The following is a 23,516-nucleotide window of genomic DNA, read 5'->3' as shown; positions in this document are numbered from 1 at the left end:
TTAAATGTTTATTTAAAGTAAGCTGATATATGGAAAGAAACTTCTTGAGCTATGCTCATGAAAATTAACAGCAACACCCCCCAACAGCTTTGACCAAAACATAACACCTATTTTAGAATGAAACCGCGAAGCAGCCTACCTATGTTAGAGGTAATCTGAACCATTTCAGATTTACTATAATACTATCTTAAAAGATCAGATGACAACACAACATTTTAAAAACTTAAGTAGGTAAGAAAAAAAGCAATGTATTTTCCTTTGTGTCATGAAGATGAAATATATTAAAGAGCATCAAGAGATAAAAAGCACCGATGTAGTAAAGGTGAAAACATGGACTAATATAGACTGGATCTTCATTCTCCTGTAACTATTAAATTCCTTTACCGATGCTGCTGCTGGAACTTCCAGAGTTTGGTGTAAACATCGAAAGTTCTTCCAAAATAGGACTGCCACTGCTTCTGCCCATATTGTGGCAAATCTCTGAAATAACAAACAAACAAGTATTATTTTTAAATCTCTTCTGCTATTTAGTATTTAAGTCTTGTGATGGTATAAACTGAACAGATTTAAAGCATTTGCCTTCAGGCTTTCTTTTTTAAAAGTTGTGGTTTGGGGGACAGAAATGGTTCCATAAGAGTCCAAGACATGTTCTTTCCTATTCTTTCCCCCACCTCTGTTTATTCTTAGTCTCCTTTGTAGATACCTGTCCCATGAGGTTTCTAACACTCTCTTTCCTCTCCCTGGGCTATCTTATCCATGGTCACTTATACCCTGATAACTTCCAAATGTTTATTATTTTCATATAAGAACTCAGCACTGTGAAAAACACTGCTGCTTTAGAGAATATATCTAGAAGTGGATATGCAGGTGGTATTACTGTTCTCAATTATTCTATCTTCTCCCTTTAGGTGAAATTATACATCCCTGTCCTTGGGTCTGGTGACTCATATAGTATACCCCTCAGAGACAAATTCTTTCCTGCCATATAAACACTGGGCCTGGCCATAAGACTTGCCTTGGCCAATGAAATAGAATTGTAAGCTTCCCATGCCATGTCTAAGAAGATGAAATAAGAGATGCTACATAGTTCAGTGTTTTCACTTCCCTCCAATCTAAGACCAAGACAGGGCTGCTCTTCAACCTGGAACACAGAGTAAGACACCTTTAATGGAATCTCAGAACTGCAGACAACTTATAGCTAACATGGGAGCTAGAAAGAAACTTCTATTGTAGCAAGGCACTAAAATGTTGGAGCTGTTACAGCAGCCTTATTGACGAAAAGCCAGTACAGAAATGGATACCAGGAAGAGGCTATTGCCATAACAAATAAATAACATATGTCACACTGGCACTGGAATTGAGCAGCATGAAACTGTTATAGAAGGCTGGAAAAATGATGGATGGCATGTACAATACAGAAGAAACAGCAGCTGCCTACCTGGGAAGCAGTTAAGGTGACTAATGAACGTATGGATTTATACAAAGAAGCCAGGAAAAGTATGCTACTAGCCCTGGATGCTGTGAGATTCACTTGACAAAACAGGAGAAAGAGATGAACTCAGAAAAGAACTAGCTGCAGGGGATCCCTGGGTGGTGCAGTGGTTTGGCGCCTGCCTTTGGCCCAGGGTGCGATCCTGGAGACCCAGGATCGAATCCCACGTCGGGCTCCCTGCATGGAGCCTGCTTCTCCCTCTGCCTATGTCTCTGCCTCTCTCTCTCTCTCTCTCTGTGTGTGACTATCACAAAAAAATAAAAATTAAAAAAACAACAAACAAAAAACAAAGAACTAGCTGCAGGAAGGGCTGAAAGGAAAAGAGATAACCCACAAGTTCCAGAAGCTTCAGGATTAAAAGACAGACACTTTCTAATGCATACGTGTGAAAGATACAACAGAGAAAAGCTGGCTGTAAATGCCACTTATAGCTGAGTCTCATCGTCACGGCAAAAATCTCTTTCTCAGAGTCTGTGAATAAATACACAAGAGTGGCCCCGAGTATATTTTTTTCAGTGGAACAAGAGGGATCAGAAGACAGAATCTAAGGATCTAGCTGTCTTGTAAAAGCCTGATAAGCTCAAGGTATCTGTTAATAACGTCTAGGAGAGAAAGAGAGGCAAGTTTCAAAAGACTATGGCTATTGGTTTGTGGAAACTAACTTTTTAAATTTAATTTTATTTATTTATTAATGAGAGATACAGAGAGAGCGAGGCAGAGGCATAGGCAGAGGGAGAAGTAGGCTCCATGCAGGGAGCCTGATGTGGGACTTGATCATAGGACTCCAGGATCACGCCCTGGGCCGAAGGCAGGTACTAAACCGCTGAGCCACCCAGGTGTCTTTTTTTTTTTTTTTTTTTTTAAATTTTATTATGTGGAAACTAACTTGAATCAAATAATCAACCAAATCTTGTGAGAGCCTTACTGCCAAATGTCATTTGTTTTATAAAGGAACAATAATCAAAAAAAAAAAAAAAAAAAAAAAAAGGAACAATAATCACCCACTGATTACAGTGAGGTATACTTCTTACCCTGACTATGACTTGTTTTTTTGTGTTTATTGACTGGGTTTTGGGTTTTTGTTTTTATGAATAATTACCAAAATGTATCAGCTTAATCTTTATGCAAAGTGCTTTTTCTGTCTTTTTAAAAAATTCATCCATACATAATATAGTCTTTTAAAAGATTTAAAGTTTCAGGGATCCCTGGGTGGCGCAGCGGTTTGGTGCCTGCCTTTGGCCCAGGGTGCAGTCCTGGAGACCCGGGATCGAATCCCACGTCGGGCTCCCGGTGTATGGAGCCTGCTTCTCCCTCTGCCTGTGTCTCTGCCTCTCTCTCTCTCTCTGTGTGTGACTATCATAAATAATAAAATAAAAATAAAAAAATAAATAAGGTTTCACATTTCAAATTTAACTAATTATAACCAAAGTTGAGTTTCAGATATGTGTTAACAAACAGAATAATTTTTTAAGAAAAATTTGACTTTTGAATAATATTACAGAACGAGAATTGCAGTCATCAATTTTCCCTCACGTTTGAGTCTCAGCTCTTTGTTCTATTCTACAGGTTTTTCTGTTCCTCATTAACATTCTCTTAATTCTATAGCTTTATAAAAAGTGTGGCATGTTTCTTCTTTTTAAGGAACACCTTGGCTATTCTTGGTTCTTTATACTTGCATATGAGCACTGAAATAAGCTTATCAAAATTCTACCAAAAAAAAAAAAAAAAATCCTAATGGGCTCTAAAGAGACCTGAATGAATCTAGACATCCATTTGGAGAATTGACATTTTAAAAATAATTTTTAGTGTCAATAGTATCTCTTTCCATTCATGTTGAAAATAGTTACTAAATAAATTCTACAAGGCTTTGTATAAAGGTCTAATATTGCTTGGTTCACATTACTACAATGTCTCATATTTTTATTGCTTTTGTCAAAAGTATCTCTATTTTTTACATTATGTCTTAAAACTTTTTTTAATGCTGGAAACTTTCAAACATATACAAAGCAAAAAACAGTACAATGAATCCCAATGGGATTGGCTCAGGACAATCCCTTCTCCCTGTGGTTGCCAGATAAAGTAGTTTTGTTTGCAGGCTCTCTACTCATTTTCATTAATCTACCTGTCTATGCTTATATGACTTCATCTAAATCATACCCCTCTGATCACCACAGCACTATTTTCAATTAAGAAGTGCAGGCTGTATTTCAGAATGACCCCCTATAACCCAAATATCTACTAAAATACTTAAAATAGAGAAAACACTTAAATGTTTCATGGTAAAAGGAGACACCTTTTTTTTTTTTTTTTTTTTTTTTTTAAGAGGGAGAGAGAGTATGTGCACACTTGCTAGCAGAGCAGGGGTAGGGGGTTGGAGTTGTGGGGAGGAGAGAGGCAGAGGGACAGGGAGAGAGAGAAAATCTTTAGCAGGCTTTACACTCAGCACAGAACACAATGAAGGGCTGATCTCACAACCTGAGATCATGACCTGAGCCAAAATTAAGAGCTTAACCACTCAGGTTAAGAGCTTAACCCCAAAAAGAGAGACTTTTAAAAATAAATTCTCATTTAACCCAAGTTTAACTTCCAAATATAAAATAATTCCTTTATCTCACATAACTAAGTAAGTTGAATGTTCTTGGTAAACTATATAAACGAAATGAAATTTGAAGCAGTATTTTGTTGTTTAGTTGTTTGGGGTTGGTGGGGAGAGATGTATATCCTTCCAGATTTTACACATACATAGTATTTGTATATACTGGCACAGTATTTGTCTTATTTTTTGTAAAGTAAACTTTTTTCACTTACTATATGGTTAACATTTTTTTCATGTTTAATATAAACATAGATTCCACAATGTATAATATACATACATATTTGAGATTAGCAGAAAGAGACTCCCTACATCCCCTCACACTCACACACAAACCTGCTATGTATTTTTTAATTCACTTAACAGAGGATACATAAATTCAAATAAGACAGCTACAGAGCAGAAAAATATAGCTTACATTTGTATAGCATTTTTCTTGCTCCAGTGGGGTGTCCTACAGTTAGGCAAGGTGTATTTTTTTTTTAAGATTTTATTTATTTATTCATGAGAGACACAGAAAGAAAGAGAGAGGCAGAGACACAGGCAGAGGGAGAAGCAGGCACCATGCAAGGAGCCCAATGTAGGACTTGATCCCAGGACAGCAGCATCACACCCTGGACCGAAGGCCGGCACTAAACCGCTGAGCCACCCAGGGATCCCCAGGCAAAATGTATTTTGAAGACATTGGGATAGAAGGAGAAAATCTGGTTACTACATATAATTCTATCAAATGCTAAGGATTATGAAGGCCAGAGAATGTGATGTGAAATAGGATCTTTCCAACCCAGGAGCTTATTATTTAGTTAGATAGAAAAGACTAACACACAGAAAAAGAGAAAAATAGCACATAAATATTAAATTACATGGGACTGAGTGAAAGTAATAGAAGAGTGTAGAAAAGAGATACATTGGAGGCTTCAGTAGTCAGGGAAAGCAGCTTGAAGAAAGAGATCTAGATAGGTGAAAGGGGTGATCATCAGAGAGAGAGAGAGAGAGAGAGAGAAGTGAGATAATACGCAAGAGAAACAAAGGCAATTATCAGCTAATAAAACTGTAGCAAAAGTCTTAGCCAGACCTTGCTCATTTAACTGTGGACAGCTAGTGATGGATGGCATCTCTGACATCTGGCAGTTGCCTGGCTGGCAGCTATGGTACTGGGTCTCATCCAACAGGCTAGCTTAGTTTCCATGAGGTTGGTTGTAAGGATCCCAAAAGCAGCAAAAGAGAGGACAGCTCTAATGTGCATTATTCTTTTCATTTCTTTGCATCATGTCTGCACCCTCTTATTGGCCAAAGCAATCCTCATGGCCAAGCCCTGAGTCAGTGTGGGAGGGGATAATTCACAGGCATGGATACAGGGAAGGGAATGACTTTTTACTGTATATTAATGTAGTATAGTATATAATGACTAATTTATTTAGTCAATTCATTCCCAATAGACATTTATATTGCTTCCAGTTATTCCCTGTTATAAAAATACTACAATAAACATCTTCATACTAATAATCTTGAATAGTTATGCAATAGGAGTAAAAGGTAAATCTCTGTAAGTGGAATTAATAGGTGAAAGAAGATATGTATTTCTCTACCAGATGTTAAGACAATGAATAAAAAGCAAAAGGTTTTACTATGTGAAATTTTGGGGTATACATGACAAGAATGAGCTTGTCTACATTTTAAAATCCATTTCCATTATCCTTATGATAAGGAGAAACTCATTTCAGATTACAGAAATAGGTTAATTATAGATACATTTCCACAGTTGTGGCATGTTTTCATCTTTTTTTTAAATGTCTCCCCATGTACCCCGGTGAGAAAGAGCTAATCAGATATTTTAAAATTGAAGTTGCTGCCAGAATCTTATCATGTGGCTGCTACTAGGAAGACTATATTATTATATAACAGCATTAAGCAGCAACATCACCTCCATGAGAACTGACAACACTTGGGGGCCTCTTTACAAATACTATGTAAAGTTCTTAGGCAAATTTTCAAGGAAACATGTGCCTGCAAGTCCCTCTGAGTTTCCCAAACTGATGGACTTAATAACCTCAGTAATACATCCTGTTAGAGGAGAAAACAGAACTAGAACTCGGTGTTTTATTTCATGACAATGTATATAATTTTAGGTGTTAGGCAGAAAGAGCATTAAAAAATGGAATTCTGTACGAGGAGTAAAAGCACATAGAAGGCGATCTAAAAGGCTAGAATAAGGCTGCTAACAATAAGTTGTAAGTATACAAACATTTTCTGATTTATAGCTCTGAACAATGTTGGCTAAATTCTATATTATTTTCCACAAAATAATTTAGAGCATCTGTCACTCCAGTCTAAAAACTCAGCTATAAAGACAGGAATTTCTTTTTCAATATTGAGTCAAATTTTTTTTAACTTCCTAAAGGATAAGTTCTACAATCACCCTTTTTATAATGAGACGTATCATAGAAGCTAATATACAAACCATATAATTTGATTAGGGTCTAAAACTAAGGTAATTTTATAAAGAGTTTTAGACAAATTCTACTGTTCAGAGCTTGACTATGGTTTTAAACACTGAATATATCATTTGGCCATTATTACTGATGTTAGAGGTGGGAAATTAATGGTCCATAGAATTAAATTAAATGGGGCCCTGTGAATTATCCTGTGAGCTAAACGACCTGATATTTCACTTTTTTGCAAAGGCACCTATGTTATAAATTGGCCACTCATATTCTTCTTGCAAAGCTTTAGAGGAAATTGAAAAGTATGACCCTTATCTCACTTTTTTTCAGTCCTAAACTCTATCAACAAAAGTTAGGAGACTACAGTAGGAAGAAGTGTGGTGCAAATGATTAAACTTGTTCTTAGAGATGTTTCCAATGTATGTTGAGATGTCAAAACTTAGGGAAATCTTTTCTGGGTTTCTACAAATCAACTGTCTTTACTAAACTGAATTAGCTAAGATCACTGATGCACACCCACACCTGACATCCTAGTCCAACAGCCACTCTTCCAACTTCCTCACATCAGTCTTCCCTGTGGTGTGCTACATTTCACCACTTATACCATCCTACAATTCTCTCCTCTTTGCCTGAGAACGCATGACCAGTAAGTAAATTGTTGAGCTAGGATTCAGAGTCAAATCTTCTAACCCCTAATTTAATGTTCTCTCTCCCTCTTTTTTTTTTTTTTTTTTTTTTTGGTTCTCTTCTTTCTAACATAAGGGAAAACAACCTAGATTTTGATTCTACATTAGTAAATTTCTTCTCTGTGAGCTCATTCTGCTCCCCAGGTCATGGGATGTAAATGACCTCCAACAAAGCTGTGGCCAAAGCTGTGGTCAAAAGCATAATTCAACTTCTCTGAACAGAGTTTTCAGTAAAAGAGCGCAGTGTTCCATCACACATTCTTGTTTACACAGAGAGGACTGTGTTACAGTGACACCTCTGTTCCAATCCATGCCTCCGTGTTCATTTGTATACCAGACAAAACTGTGTGTGGGACTTACAAAGCCAATTGAGCAATTCCTTGTTTTAACACTGGCATTTTTTTTTTTTTTTTAACTGACTGGTGTATCTGGTTTCCAAATTTAGGTTTAGGATGGGTCTTGAGTTTGAAGGTGCTGGGGGTATCAAAAGGTCCAGGCTGTTAAGGCTGTTTCCTTTAGGGGAGTATACCTTAATGATACTACTATACCAAACATTTTGTTTACGGAGAGGGAGCAAAGCTTTTTTTGAATGAGAGTTTGAGGGAAAATGTACCAGAGTGCTTGATTAGGGTAAAGGTAAATAACCTCTTTATCTTGGTATCCTGCTCCTATCCCTAGTTCTGTACCTAGAATGGTGTGGGCACACAGAGGCACTTAGTACATTGTTCCATTCCTAATGATGGTTTACAAATTTGAGTAACTTTGAATAATCACCCCCAGTTTGAATTTAGACATGCTAAACCAAATAAAGCTATGGAATGGTGTCTCCTCCTCCTGTGAATCAGCTCCAAAGGAAGTATAAAAATTCTCACATTTAGAAATGGAGCTATTAATAAATTTATTTCTTTTTTTTAATAAATTTATTTCTAATGGCACCTTGCTCATCGGAAAAAAAAAGGTTGTCCAGTGTTAAATCTCATGTCCCCTCTATGGTGCTGCTTGCTACCTTGTCCCACCAAATGTCCATGACTATTTTGTAGGTATGATGATGCCCAAAGGAGCCCTAGAGATATGAATTCCTCTGAGGACCAAGGAGATGAGTGCAAGAAGCCAGGAAGTTAACTGCGCCATTCCTACAGTCAAGTATTTGCCTGTGTCACCTCCAGAGAAGAGGCTATTAGAACAACCCTGTGAGTTTTGGAATCCTCACTCTTATATTGAAAAAAAACTCTGAAGTAGCACTTCCTAAATTAGAACCCACCTTATTAACATAAGCTATTGCTTTATTCACCAAACCCTTGGTTTTCTCAGTTACAAGAAAATAGACACTAATGAGGTTGTTTGGAGGATTCAATGAAATCCCTTGTTCTCAAAACATCTTTACTTTTTCTCTTTACATTCCTCCTGGAAGATCTTAAAAAGTAAATACAAATACCTTCCCCTTTACCAATCCCTGATTTTACCCACCAGCAACTAAAAAGGTGAAGAAGCCCTGTATCTGTTCCTAGCAAGGCCTGACAAGATCTTCAAAACAGTAATGTTTCAGATAAGGTTATACTAGACTTTGATGGTCTAATTAGAAATATACTTATCTCGGGGTGCCTGGGTGGCTCAGTCCGTTAAACATCTGTGTTCAGCTCAGGTCCTAGAATCGAGCACCATGTCAGGCTCCCATTCAGCAGGGAGTCTGCTTCTTCCTCTCTCTCTGCCCCTCCAACTGTTCCTGCTCTCTCTCTCTCTCTCTCTCTCTCTCACTTGCTTACTTTTGAATAAATAAATTAAATCTTTAAAGTAAAATAAAATAAAATTTTGGTATAGTATTTAAATCACTGATTTTCTAAATTCTGGGGAAAGGGGGTAGCAGCTTAGTCTTTAATCTACTCAGATACATTCCAAAAACAGAGAGAACCACTAGATAACAAAACCAAAAACCCACAGACAACATTTTCAGCAAAAGTTAAGTGTTATGTTATGGGCTATGTCACCCTAAAATTCATATATTGAAGTCCTAACCCCTGGTACCCAGAATGTGCATTTGGAGATGAGGCCTTTAAGTAAGTATAGTAATCAAATTAAAACAAGGCCTTGGGGCAGTCTGGGTGGCTCAGTGGTTTAGTGCCGCCTTTGGCTCAGGGCCTGATCCTGGAGACCCAGGATCGAGTCCAATGTCAGGCTCCCTGCATGGAGCCTGCTTCTCCCTCTGCCTCTCTCTCTCTCTCTCTCTCATACTGTCTCTCATGAATAAATAAAATATAAATAAATAAATAAATAAATAAATAAATAAATAAATAAAAACAAGGCCTTTTGGGTGGGTACTAATACAGTCTGACTTGTGTCCTTATAACGAAGAGATGAAGACACAAACAGAGACACCAGGGATGCGGATGCACAGAGGCATGACCACATGAGAAAGAAAACGGCCATCTGCAAGCCAAGGAGAGAGGCCTCAGAAGGAACCAAGTCTGCTGGTACCTGGATCTTGGACTTCTAGGCTCCAGAACTGTGAGACAATAAATTTTTGTTGTTTAAGCCACCCCATCGGTGGTATTTTGCTATGATAGTCCTAGCAAACTAATATAGTAAGTAATAAAGTGTCTCTCAAATCCCCAAATACAGGTGGGTGGGGACAAATCACCAACAGCCAGAAGACCTGTAGGGTATTGGCATCTGTATAGAAAGACAGAAGAAACAAAGGGGACATCTGAGGGACCTGTGAAGAAGAGAAACTCCCAAACAGCCAAAATGTATTCACCAGAAAGCACAGTGGATCATTCTGAGAACAGAAGCTGAAAGTGGGAGGAATTCTGCCCGAGCCAATAGCCATATGTGGGTACTGAGTACTTGAAAAGTGGCTCATCTGAACTAAAATGTATGTAAGTATAAAATATTCAGCATACTTCAAAGACTTAAGTATGAAAAAAAAAAGAATGTAAAATATCTCAATAATTTTTCTGTATTGATGACATGCTGAAATAAAGTATTTTAAATATATTGGACCAAACAAAATATATTACTGACATTAATTTCACTTTTTCTTTTTTTCTCACATTTTTAAGATCCGGCTATTAGAAAATTTGAAATCATGTTTCTGGCTCATATTAAATTCTTATTAGCCAAGGCTTCTCTGGATCACGTGATCAAGATATTTACTGCCCTCTCGTGGCAGTCTACTTCAGATACGTGTGCAATTCTTTTCAGTGGTAAGCCACAGAAAACGAAAGCATTCATCACAAGCTTGTACAGGTAGTTTAAGTATTATCTCTGAAATCACATATATTTTACTATTACCAGTTTGGAAAACTTACCTCTAGGAAAGTAGCAATTTTTTGAGGAAAAGAGAAAGAATAGGGAGGTGCAGAAAAAAGGGAAGAGGAAGGTGAGTGTGGGGGAGGGGAGAAAGGAGACAAGGGAACCAATCATTAATTTCCAGTTACCCTTTCCTATTCAGGAACAAAGGCATCCTAAAAATAGGTTTTTCAAGGAAGCACTGTAGGGGATTTCTTCTTTAATTAGAAATATTGGGAGCATTTTTAAGTAGAATAATTTCTGCAGTTATCTTTTATTTAACACCATTACACTTTACTTTGGTGCACTTCTGTGTGTGTGTGGGGGGGGGGTATGTGTGTATAGCCTCCAATGCTTATTTTGGCTGTGTGTATTTGCTCCTCTGGAGTCAAATAATCAGCAATTTGGAGGCCTCTGCTGTCTCAAAGCACCAAAGTCATGGATATCACTGGTAGACACAGCTGTGTATCTCAAATATATGTCTCAAGATGCTGCCTTATATAATCCCAGCAAGTATTCCATTCTGCTCTAGCAGTCTTAGTCACCATGGTAACTGGAACCCTGCAAGCACTTGGGCTTTTGATCATTTTCTGACAGTATTCAAAGATATTCCTAACATTATTCTCACTTCATTACTACTGTAACTACATGCAAGAGCTATTAAAAGAAAAACTCCATTCATTTTATCCATTTCTCACTGCCTTGGACTATGTTTTCTTACACAATCAGTGGAAATAACTTATTTATTATGCACATAATATAAGGAGATATTTTCAGGCAAGAAAAACACTTCATTAAGATATTTACGTCTAGGAAAAATAAAAAGCTCTGACAATATGATATGATATATCATATTTAGATGATATGACTTAGATGAATGACTTAATATAAGATGGAAAGACACACCTTCAAGACTAAAGAGGGAATTTATTATACCCAGGTAAGATATTATATAAAAACTCTGAAGCCTTTCATGCACTGAAATGCAGTTTTTGTTCTGCTCCTAAGCAGTTAAAAAAGTCCAAGTGAGACGGAACACACGGGGGTTGCAGAGGCACACTATATGTTCTATTTCCTTATCCAAGTACAAACCACATAGATGTGCTCTGTCTGTAAAAAATACATTTATAATGTTTGTACTTGTCTGCAAGTATATTATACTAAATTTAATAACTAGTTTGTGAACTCAAGAAAAAAGGTGGGACCACCAAGGTGGCTCAGTCAGTTAAGCGTCTGACTCTTGATTTCAGCTCAGGTCATTGTCTCAGGGCCATGGAACTGAGTCCTGAGTTGGGCTCCATGCTGTGCATGAGGCCTGCTTGGGATCCTCTCTCTCTCTCTGCCCCTATCGCCTCCCACCCCTCCTTTCTCTCTCTCTAAAAGGAAAAAAGAAAAACAAAAAAAGCAGTAACACAAAGGAAGGCTAGCCAAAAGATAATCCCTAACAGTGAAAGGAACGTCGGAATGAAGAGATCCATGAAGAGAGCCATGAAGACCCATGAAGAGAGTCATGCAACTCCAGCTTGGACCCCACTGTCCCCATTTCACCAGGTCCCAAAGCTGGTCCAGACCACCACCAATATATTTCTTGTTCTCTATAAGCACTGTGACCTGTTTCCTATACAGACAAAGATAACAAAAAAAACCTTTCTTTTAATTTTTCCCAAAGAAATCTCCTCTATTTTATTTTACTTTAATTTTTAAAGATTTTATTTACCTATTCATGAGAGACAGAGAGGCAGAGACACAGGCAGAGGGAGAAGCAGGTTCCACGCCAGGAGCCCAATGTGGGACTCATCCAGGGACTCCGGAATCACTCCCTAACCCAAAGGCTCAACTGCTGAGCCACCCAGGTGTCCTGAAATTGCCTCTATTTTAAAAGAAACCCCACAAAAACTCTATCAACTCTTAAAAGCAGGAAGGTGTTTAATTTGCATAACTTAAAGTGCTTTGGAGGGGGAATGAGAGAGTAGCGTGGAGAAGAATGCCACACACCCCAACTCACCACCCTGGGGAACTCTAACATTACCCACATAATTGATAACAGAGGGAGGCCTTGCCAACCAAGATCTAATACTGAACAAAGAACTTTCATTTATATAAATAAGCACACTGTACATGCACCAGATACTTAGAGAAAATCAGCCACCAAATATATTTGGGCTTTGGTTAGGGACCTGACTGGGCACTCAGAACCAGCAGTCTCCACTCAGAGTTATTATGGTACAGGGCATCAAAAACAGGATACCGGCAGAATGTTTGGTAAGTCAAGATCATGAGGAGCATTACTGTTTTTACAATCTGTGCTTTTTCACTGAAACATGTATCATGGCCAACCATTCATTTATATAATACCCATCAAAATCTTGTTAATAGTTTATATTATTCCATGTTTGTGTGTAAAACAGATTTTCTTAAAAAATGAAAAGAAAAAGGAAGAGAGTCTAAGTACTAATCTCTCAGTAAAACTATAGACCAGTGTTGCCATGAGCCACATCCCTCTCAAACAGCAATCCAAAAGCATTCAGAGAATATAGATTCTTTACTCACCATATTTATCATAGAATAAGTAAGACTGTTTATTATTTATTTATTTATTTATTTATTTATTTATTTATTTATTTTAGTAAGACTGTTTAAAATAAAGAGGGCCTTGCACACAAAATACTGAAAATAAATCCCTGATGAATTTGCTTACCCATTCTTCTAGGCCAAAATTTTTCATTATTAGTATTGTGAAATTTTAAAATAGCACGTTAGGAAAGTACTTCTCCACATCTGGGAGGCAGTCAATATAGGAGTAGAGAAAATATTGCTTTCTAAGTAACAATTTAGGATACCTGCAGGTTACACATATATACTGACGAAACCACTGACTTTTAACAAATGAAGAAGGGAAATTTCAAACTGGTGGGGCCTGTGTCTTTATGTACTGAATATTTCAAAGAACAAGAGTCAAGAGGATTAAGTCTTGAAATAGTTTCAAGTGCTCAAGAACTATATTGAAATAGGCATCATAAACATATTATAATTCCTGCAACAATGAATGAACAGTCCTAAAGATTAGACTCATACAACTTTCTCCATGGTTTTTTTTTTTTTTTTTTTTTTTTTTTTAGATTTTATTTATTTATTCATGAAAGACACACAGAGAGAAAGAGGCAGAGACACAAGGCAGAGGGAAAAGCAGGCTCCATGCAGGGAGCTCGATGTCGGACTCGATCCCAGGTGTCCAGGATCACACCCTGGGCTGAAGGTGGCACTAAACCGCTGAGCCACCTGGGCTGCCCAACTTTCTCCATGTAATAGGGTTTCCCACCATCCCCACAGATACAATTTTACTCTGCAATTACTTTTAAAATTTTTAAAAAGATTTTATTTATTTTATTAATAAGAAACACGGAGAGAGAGAGAGAAAGAGAGGCAGAGACACAGGCAGAGGGACAAGCAGGCTCCATGCAGGGAGTCCGACGTGGGACTCGATCCTGGGACTCCAGGATCATGTCCCGGGCTACCCCTGCAATTACTTTAAAACTAAATAAAATTTAAAAAATAAAAAAATAATAAAACCAGTGTGATTAACAGGGCACTTAAAAAGATCAAAGTGAGACACATTTGAGCTGGTAAAATATATTTGCACAAACAACAGTTCAAAAAGAGTGAAATAAAACAATTCAATTCTAGTTAGCAGCTATTTTTTTTTGAAGACTTATTTATATGAGAGAGAGAGAGCATATGTGCATGAGAGCAGAGGGAGGGGCAGAGAGAGAGAGAGAAAAAGAATCTTTTTTTTTTTTTTTTTTTTTTGAGAAAAAGAATCTTAAGCAGACTTCCTGTTGAGTGCTAAGCCTGATGCAGGGCTAGATCTCATAACCTTAAATCACGACCTGAGCCAAAATCAAAAGTTAGGACACTCAACCAACTGAGCCAGGCAGGCAGTCCTAGTTAGCAGGTGTTTGGATACTACATATACTGTCATCATGTGGCTTAAAGATAAAGACGCACTTGAAAGTGATTTACAGGGATTCTTGGGTGGCTCAGCAGTTAAGCATCTGCCTTTGGCTCAGGGCATGATCCTGCATTCCCAGGATCGAGTCCCACATCAGGCTCCTTGCATGCAGCCTGCTTGTCCCTCTGCCTGTGTCTCTGCCTCTCTCTCTCTGTCTCTCATAAATAAATAAAATCTTCAAAAACAAAACAAAAAAAAGAGACTTACAAACTGTAGGGTGCTGTGTAGAAATGTGTTACTGTTACTGTCGTAGTAGTTTCAGAGTGATTTAGCCAGGCAGAGAGTCTCTAGCAGAAGATTACTTGAGTTTTATGATTCATTTAAGATTCAGAATCAGGTTAGGAAAATAATCCCTTTTTAAGAAGGGAAATTCCGGGCAGCCCGGGTGGCTCAGCGGTTTAGCACCGCCTTCAGCCCAGGGCCTGATCCTGGAGACCTGGGATCGAGTCCCACGTCGGGCTCCTTGCATGGAGCCTGCTTCTCCCTCTGCCTGTGTCTCTGCCTCTCTCTCTCTCTCTCTCTCTCTGTGTCTCATGAATAAATAAATAAAATCTTAAAAAAAAAAAGAAGGGAAATGCCATTACTAAATTCAATATGCTTCTCAGACATACTCAGTGAAAACATACTCATACTATACTTCTTATATTAACTTATATTCATTTCTTATATTCAAATAAGAATATATTAGAGAAAGGGGACCTGGGTGGTTAACTGGCTGAACATCTGTTTGGCTCAGGTTGTGATCCAGGGTCTTGGGATCGAGTCCCAGATCATGCTCCCTGAAGGAAGCCTGCTTCTCTGCCTATGTCTGCCTCTCTTGTGTCTCTCACAAATAAATAAATAAAACCAAAAAAAAAAAAGAAAACCACCATATATATATATATATATATAGAGAGAGAGAGAGAGAGAGAGAGAGAGAGAGAGAAGTTAGTAAACTTTTGGTCAAATATATAATATCTAGTTTTTTTTAAAAGCAGTATAGCAAAAAGTGCTGACATGAAATGACAAGACAAAATATGTCTTATAAGTAGTGAATAAAAAAAGAAATACGTCTGATATATGGTGGGCAAATTTCAGAGATATTTTCTGAAAATTATGAAAGAAAGAATAGAGATGAAAATCAAAGACACTATATCGTTGCAGAAGATTTGGGCTGAATATTTAAACTAAGCATTATAATTATAAGCGAGGAAGGAGAACAAGGAACAAGAAAGAAAAATATGAAAGAAATGCAATAACTAATTGAAAAAATAGGTTTTCTGATTTAAAAAATGTCTAAGACCTCACACAACACACAAAAATTAACTCAAAATAGTTCACAGATCTGAATGTGAAAGATAGCACCATAAAAGAAGAGAAAAAGGGTAAATCTTGATGACTTCAGGTTAGCCAATGATTTCTTAGACACAGCACTAACAACGAAAGTACCAACAATGAAAGAGAATAACAAGTGGAACTTTACTAAAATAAAAGCTTCTCTGCTTCAGAGGATACCATCAAGAAAGTGGAGACACACCCCACAGAATGAAAAATTATACATCTGCAAATCATTATATCTCATGAAGGATTTGTATCCAGAACAATTTTAACTTAAGATAAATAACCCAATTTGAAGAATGATCAAAGGATTAGATAGGCATTTGGCTGAGGTGCCTTGGTGGCGACGGTTAAGTGTCAGACTCTTGATTTCGGCTCAGGTCATGATTTCAGGTCATAATCTCAGGGTCGTGAAATGGAGTCCTTTGTTGGGCTCAATGCTGGGCACAGAGCCTGCTTGAGATTCTCTCTCCCTCTCCCTCTGTTCCTTCTTCCCCCCACCCCACTGGAGCTTGCTCTATCTCAAAAACAAAACAAAACAAAAAGATATATGGCTAATACAAACATGAAAAGATGCTCAACATCATTAGTCATTAGGGAAATAAAATCACAATGAGATACACTTCATACCCACTAGAATGGCTCTCATCAAAAGGACAGACAATAGGGCTGCTTGGCTGATTTAGTCAGTAGAGAGTATGATTCTCAATTTCAGTGTTGTGAGTTTGAGCTCCATGATGGGTGTAGAGACTACTTAAAAATAAAGTCTTGGGGGGAGGCACCTGGGTGGCTTAGTACGTTAAGTGTCTGCCTTCAGTCCTGGAATTGAGCCCATATCAAGCTCCTGTTCAATGGAGAGTCCACTTTTCCCTCTCTCTCTGCCTCTCCCCCAGCTTGTGCTCTCTTTCTCCCTCTCTCATGCTCACTCATTCTCTCTCAAATAAATAAATAAATAAATAAATAAATAAATAAAATCTTTTAAAAAATAAAAAACAAAATCTTGGGTGTCTTAGGTGGCTCAGTTAGTTGAGCATCTGACTCTTGAGCTCAGCTCAGGTCTTGATCTCAGGGTCATGAGTTCAAGCACTGTACTGGACTTCATGTCAGGCATGGAGTCTAATATATATATTATTTATATATATATAATGTTATATATTATATATATAATAATATATTATTTATATATATAGTATATATATAATACTATAATATAATATATAATATAATATACTATATAAAATATATATATTATATAATATATAATATATAATATAATATATAATACAATATACTATATATATAGTATATATATATAATATATAGTATATATATATATAGTATAGTATATATATATATATAGTATAGTATATATATATATATATATATAAAGTTAAGTTAAATTTTAAAAAATAAAATAAAATCTTAAAGGGGCATCTGGCCTGGCTGACTCAGTTGGAAGAACATCTGACTCTTGATTTCGGGGTTGTAAGTTCGAGTCTCACACTGGGTGTTGAGATTACTTAAATAAGTTTTATTATTATTATTATTATTTTTTAGTTTTATTATTTTTTTTAAAGATTTTATTTATTTATTCATGAGAATACATAGAGAGGAGAGAGAGAGAGGCAGAGACACAGGCAGATGGAGAAGCAGGCTCCCTGCAGGGAGCCCAAGGCGGGATTTAATCCCAGGTCTCCAGGATCAGGCCCTGGGCTGAAGGCAGCACCAAACCGCTGGGCTACCAGGGCTACCCTTAAGTAAGTTTTAAATAAACTTTAAAAGGGGACACTTAATCCGTTGCCTTCGGCTCAAGTCACGATCTTAGGGTCCTGGGATTGAGCCCCACATCTGGCACCCTCCTCAGCAGGGAGTCTGCTTCTCCCTCTCCCTCTGCCCCTCCCCGACTCCAGCTCTATCTCTCTCTCAAATTAAAAAAAAATTTTTTTAAAGAAAAACCTACTAAGGAAATCCTAAAAAAAAAAAAAAAAAAAAGACAGTAACACGCGTTGGCAAGATGTGGAGATACTGGAACGGTCATATATTGCTGTTGGTGTAGCTTCTTTGAAAAAGTCTGGAAGTTCCTCAAAAGGTTAAACACAGAGAATCCTATGACAGTAATTTCACTCTAAGGTTTGCACTCAAAAGAACTGGAAGTATCTCCACACAAAGTTTGTACAAAAATGTTCATAGCAGTATGAATACATAACAGGCAAAAAGTGCAAAATAACTCAAATGTCGATCAACTGATGATTAGATAGGGTATAGTAAATCTGTACAATGGAATATTAATCTGTAATAAAAGGAATAAAGTGCTGATACATATTACTACATAGATAAACCTCAAAAAAAAAAATGTTAAGGAAGCCAGTCCAAAAGACCATACACTTTATAGTTCTATTTATATGAAAAATCCTAAATAGGTAAATACATAGATATAGAAAGTAGATTAGTGGTCCCCAAGGGCTGAGGACTAGGGAAGGGGTAATCACAGCTAAGGGGTATGGGGTTTCTCCTGGGGATGATTAAATATTCTAAAATTAAATTGTGTTGCTAGTATACCACTCTGTAAGTATACTAAAGCATTTAATTATAAACTTCGGGGGCACCTGGGTGGCTCAGTGGTTGAGCGTCTGCCTTTGACTCAGGTTGTGATCCCAGGGTCCTGGGATCAAGTCCCATAGCAGGCACCTCACAAGGAACCTACTTCTCTCTCTGCCTATGTTTTTGTCTCTGTGTCTCTCATGTAACCTAAATAAAATCTTTTTGTTTTTTAAGATTTATTTTTTAATTTTTTTTAAAATTTATTTATGATAGTCCCACAGAGAGAGAGAGAGAGAGGCAGAGACACAGGCAGAGGGAGAAGCAGGCTCCATGTAGGGAGCCCAATGTGGGACTCGATCCCGGGACTCCAGGACCATGCCCTGGGCTGAAGGCAGGCTCTAAACCACTGAGTCACCCAGGGATCCCCTAAATAAAATATTTTAAAAAAATTATAAACTTTAGGTATATTTTACTTTTTGAAATACAGCTCCATAAATTAGAAGGGAGAGGAGGAGGGGGAAGGGAAGAGGTCGGAGCTACTATAACTTTGTTACTGTTTTAAGAGTTCGGAATAAGAGTTTCGGAGTCACAAAGGATTTTCATGCAAACTTGTAAATGCCTTCATATTCTTTAAATCTACTACTCCCTTAACTTTATTTGCTTTAATTTCAACAAGCACACAAAGGCATGTAGGAAATTTGCTTAACAGATATGCTAAATCTGAGGCTAGCAGTGAGCCTCAGATGGCCATAGATTTTGTGTTTTTATAATGTCGTCACAGATTATTTGATGGCAAAGACTGGTAGTTTTATCTTTGAATCATTGTACAGAATGTGGTACATACTAGGGCTCAATAAATGCTGAATAAATAAGGTAGACCTGGATAATACTGGAGATCAAACAAGAAAATGGTCTAAGCATGTAAATTTTAAAGATTTATGACATTCCAGGGGGAAAAAAGAAGACTTAAAACCTATGCTTTAAATTTTATTTTTTGAATTATAATGAAAATAATTCTTTAAAAAGATGCAATTGTTCTGATTATTAGCAAAAGCAAAAGTTGATCTCAAAGATTCTGCTGTAGCACAAAATAGGAAGCAGCAGAGCTTAGGAGTTAATACTGTCTTTGGAATCCTTCATTTAACAAATGTTTACAAAGTATCTGCAATGAGCCAGACCCTGGCTTATGTACTAGGAAAACTACAACAAACAGGATCCTGCTTGTAGGAACATTTAATTTTATGTAGGTAGACATTATAAGCAAATCAGTAAGGTTGCTCAAGATAGTGATGTTTTATTTAAAAAAAAAATTAAATGAATATAGGAATAAAGTGATTGAAAGCATAACTTTAGATTCAGTGGTCAAGGAGGATTCATTTGATGATCCTGTAATTATCTTTACAATTGTAAATGTCTTCTCAAAAGACACATTAACTTCAATACCCCAATGTGTAAAATCAGATGTAAACCAGGTACGATGTGGAACAATGTATATAAAACCATCTAACAAGGGATGCCTGAGTGGTTGAGCATCTGCCTTTGGCTTGGGCATGATCCCGGGGTCCTGGGATCAAGTCCCACATTGGGCTCCTCCTAGGGAGCCTGCTTCCCCCTCTGCCTATGTTTCTGCCTCTCTCTCTCTCTGTCTCTCATGAATAAACAAATAATATCTTTAAAAAAAAAAATCTAACAAAATAGTTCTTCTCAACCTGAATAGAACAATAGAAATTATCCTCTCTTCTATTGTTTTTTCCTGACCCAGGAAATTTAACAAAAATCCCCTATCCCTGGACAAGCAGAGCAGGACTAACTCCATTTTGTGCTACACCCGGCCACCTCCTGTATGACCCTCACATGACCTGCTTATTGCTTAAGGCGCTGCCCCACCCTAGTCAAGCCGCTGGGCACACCCTAATTGGAAATCGGCTCATATCAATGTAACCCTGCTTTGTGCCCACCAAAACTGTGTGCCTATTCTGACCAAAGTAACAGGCCAGCTCAAATGGATACTATGGGGTAAGATGTAATTCAATTGGCCACCTGTGTGTGGACCGACATGACTGTGCAACTTTCTGTGTATCCCATGGGCCACTGGCCCCTATAAAGCTGCTACGCCTCTTAGTCTCAGGGTCCAAGTCCCTGCTCCGCTGTGTCGGGTATACTTAGACCCAGGCTCGAGCTTGTAAATAAACCCTGGTGTGTTTGCGTCAGTGTCAGCTCATTGGTGGTTTCTCGGATTCGCAATCTTGGGCACATTTTCTTTTTTTTTTTTTTTTTATTATGCAATTTTTTTTAATTTTTATTTATTTATGATAGTCACACAGAGAGAGAGAGAGAGATGCAGAGACACAGGCAGAGGGAGAAGCAGGCTCCATGCACCGGGAGCCCGATGTGGGATTCGATCCCGGGTCTCCAGGATCGCGCCCTGGGCCAAAGGCAGGCGCCAAACCGCTGCGCCACCCAGGGATCCCTTGGGCACATTTTCATCTGAGAATGAAGTGTGTCAAAGAAAAAAGCATAACCTCTACTACAGGTATTTATAAAATAGTCTATCCATAACTTTCAGAAACTTACCATACACAAGTCATGGAAAAAATACAGAATGAGAAAATTTTAAGGCATCAAGAGCCCACTAACCTTAATCCATTGAACAGCTGCTTAGACTTATCCAGAAGGTAACAAAAATCCGTAACTGTTTTTCTCTCTCCTTGTGGGATATCATCTTCAGCACCTCCAGAGGACATGATTTCTTTAAGCGCAAATTCAGTCCTGTAAAAAAACATATGTCCAATCATCTAGTGGGTGAAAATAAAAAAGAGAACCTTAGTTATATCATCTGACAGTATTTTTTTTAAAGATAGATATAGAATTCTTCTGATCGCAGTCACATCATCAGAATAATATAAGTACAAGATGGTGTGGGAATACAATCTCATACTCACTAAGAATGAAAATTGGGGGGCACCTGAGTGGCTCAGTGGTTGAGTATTTGCCTTCGGCTCAGGTTATGATCCCAGGGTCCTGGGATGGAGCTCCTCACTGAGCTCCCCGTCAGCGGGAAGTCTGCTTTGCCTTCTGTCTCTGTCTGCCACTCTGCCTACTTATGCGTTCTCTCTCTTTGTGTCAAATAAATAAATCTTTAAAAAAAAAAAAAGGAAAAAAATAAAAATTTAAAAAAGGAATGAAAATTGGTACATCCATTGTAAAGTAATTTTTGTAATATTTGTTCATCCAGTAAGCATTATTTGGATGCCTATTATGTTCCAAGTACTCCTTTACATGGTTAAGAATAAAAAATGCTGATCCTTTTGACCTGTTTGATCCATTCTGTAAATCCATCCTAGAAAATGATCTATAAATGTAAAACACTATATCTACAAAGATTTATTTTAGTATCATAATATTTAAAAATTCGTAACAACCTAAAAGAACCAAGGGCAATTACCAAGTGATTCATAGGGTCACCTGGGTGACTCAAGTCAGTTAAGCATCTGACTCTTGGTTTCAGCTCAGGTCATGGTCTCAGGGTCGTGAGATGCAGCCCCATGTCAGGCTCCTTGCTCAGAGCACAGTCTGCCTGAGATTCTCTCCCTCCCCTTCCACCTCTTCTGCTTAAGAGCTCTCTCTCTCTCTCTCTCTCTCTCTCTCTCTCAAATAAATAAATAAATAAATAAATAAATAAATAAAATATTTTTTTAAAAAGTGCTTCACAGAACACTAACAATTGCACTCTATCTAACTAACTTAAAATTATATTTAAGATAAGGTGATACTATACAGACACCTCAGTGTAAAAGGGATATGGAAACCACACAAATACACATATATATTAAAGCTGTATTTTATTTTATTTTTTAAATTATTTTATTTTATTTTAATTAATTAATTAATTAATTTATTTATTTATTTATGATAGGCACACAGTGAGAGAGAGAGAGAGAGAGGCAGAGACATAGGCAGAGGGAGAAGCAGGCTCCATGCATTGGGAGCCCGACGTGGGATTCGATCCCGGGTCTCCAGGATCACGCCCCGGGCCAAAGGCAGGCGCTAAACCGCTGTGCCACCCAGGGATCCCCCAAAGCTGTATTTTATTAAGTACAAACTATTTTCATATGCAATCCATCATGGTAATCAGCCATTTTAAAAACAGCAAGTTGCTGGACAGTATTTATAGTATGAACCTATACTAAACAAAAAAATTCATTTGTGTTTACATATGGACAGAAATTCCTAGAACAACATAGAGAAATCCTAATATAGGGTGAAAATACAGGCAGAGCAGACAAGAGCCAGACAGCAGAGATGACAGTTAGGGTGTGGTGCAAGTTATTTTGGTAAATATTTTTCTCTCCAACATTTTCTTTAACAGGCAATTGTGGTTACAGGGCAGGAAGATTGTCAGTCCCTAAAAATGTCAATGGGCTACAGAGTAACAAGTGGGTGCTGTGGAGCCAGCTGGTCGGGACTTGCACAGATGGTACTGGATGGTCCTTCTATGTTCACATGCTCCCTCTTCTCACCACTACTTTTTGTGCTTGGTGGGCTAGGAGTTTTTAACAGAGGGAAACAGACCTTGAAAAATGCAGGGCCTTGGAAGGGGTTTCACACAATGTAATGACCCCGGGTAAGTCCTCTCCTCCAACCCAATGCTCACCTTCATTCTCTAAACCCAGTAGGAGAGGCACAAACTAGGCACAAAGCTGCCTGTAGCTTTCTTCACCCACCTCAAACATCTCGTGAGCCAGAGTGACTAATATCCTCAGGACACAGGAGAAAAATAGAAAATAAAAGCTTAAAAATAAACAAACTTGAGCGCCCAGCTGGCTTAGTCGGGAGACCAGGTGACTCTTGATCTCAGGGTTGTAAGTTCGAGCCTCACGTTGGGTGTAGAGATAATTAAAAAATAAAATCCTAAAAAAAAATAACTTAAGGAAAGATATTAGAGATAAAGCAGGAAGAAAATATCATAATGAGCAAATAAAAAAACTGGGCATGAGAAGTATGGTGACTGCAATAAACTTAATGGGTAAATGGATTGAAGAGTAGAAAGGATAGAGTTGAATGAATTAATAAGCTAAAATATCAGGCTTAAGGAACTTTGCCACAAGACATCAAGAAGAGATAAAATCAAGAGATTCGGAATAGAGAA

At 37.7% G+C, this 23,516-nt stretch overlaps 1 protein-coding gene across 5 annotated transcripts in view; it reads right to left on the bottom strand.

The window, feature by feature from the left end:
* The window catches only part of SCAI (suppressor of cancer cell invasion), a 154,278-nt gene that overhangs the window by 47,428 nt on the left and 83,334 nt on the right, over positions 1–23,516 (bottom strand). For 4 of the 5 annotated variants that reach the window (XR_011999849.1, XR_011999851.1, XR_011999850.1 and 1 more), the window contains exons 3-4: positions 21,005–21,136; positions 385–480 (exon numbers count right to left, since the gene is read on the bottom strand). Coding sequence is in view for 2 of the 5 variants with exons in the window: in XM_026009290.2 (XP_025865075.1) it covers positions 385–480; positions 21,005–21,136 (228 nt within the window). In the remaining 3 variants the exon portion in view is untranslated. Of the gene's footprint in view, positions 1–384; positions 481–21,004; positions 21,137–21,309; positions 21,386–23,516 lie in introns of those variants that run through there. The other variant, XM_072748631.1, reaches the window with a different exon arrangement.

Source organism: Vulpes vulpes, chromosome 2 (genome assembly GCF_048418805.1).
Source record: "Vulpes vulpes isolate BD-2025 chromosome 2, VulVul3, whole genome shotgun sequence".
NCBI lineage: Eukaryota > Metazoa > Chordata > Mammalia > Carnivora > Canidae > Vulpes > Vulpes vulpes.
Note: the sequence above shows the minus strand (reverse complement) of the source record. Positions and strands in the feature narration are given on the sequence as shown.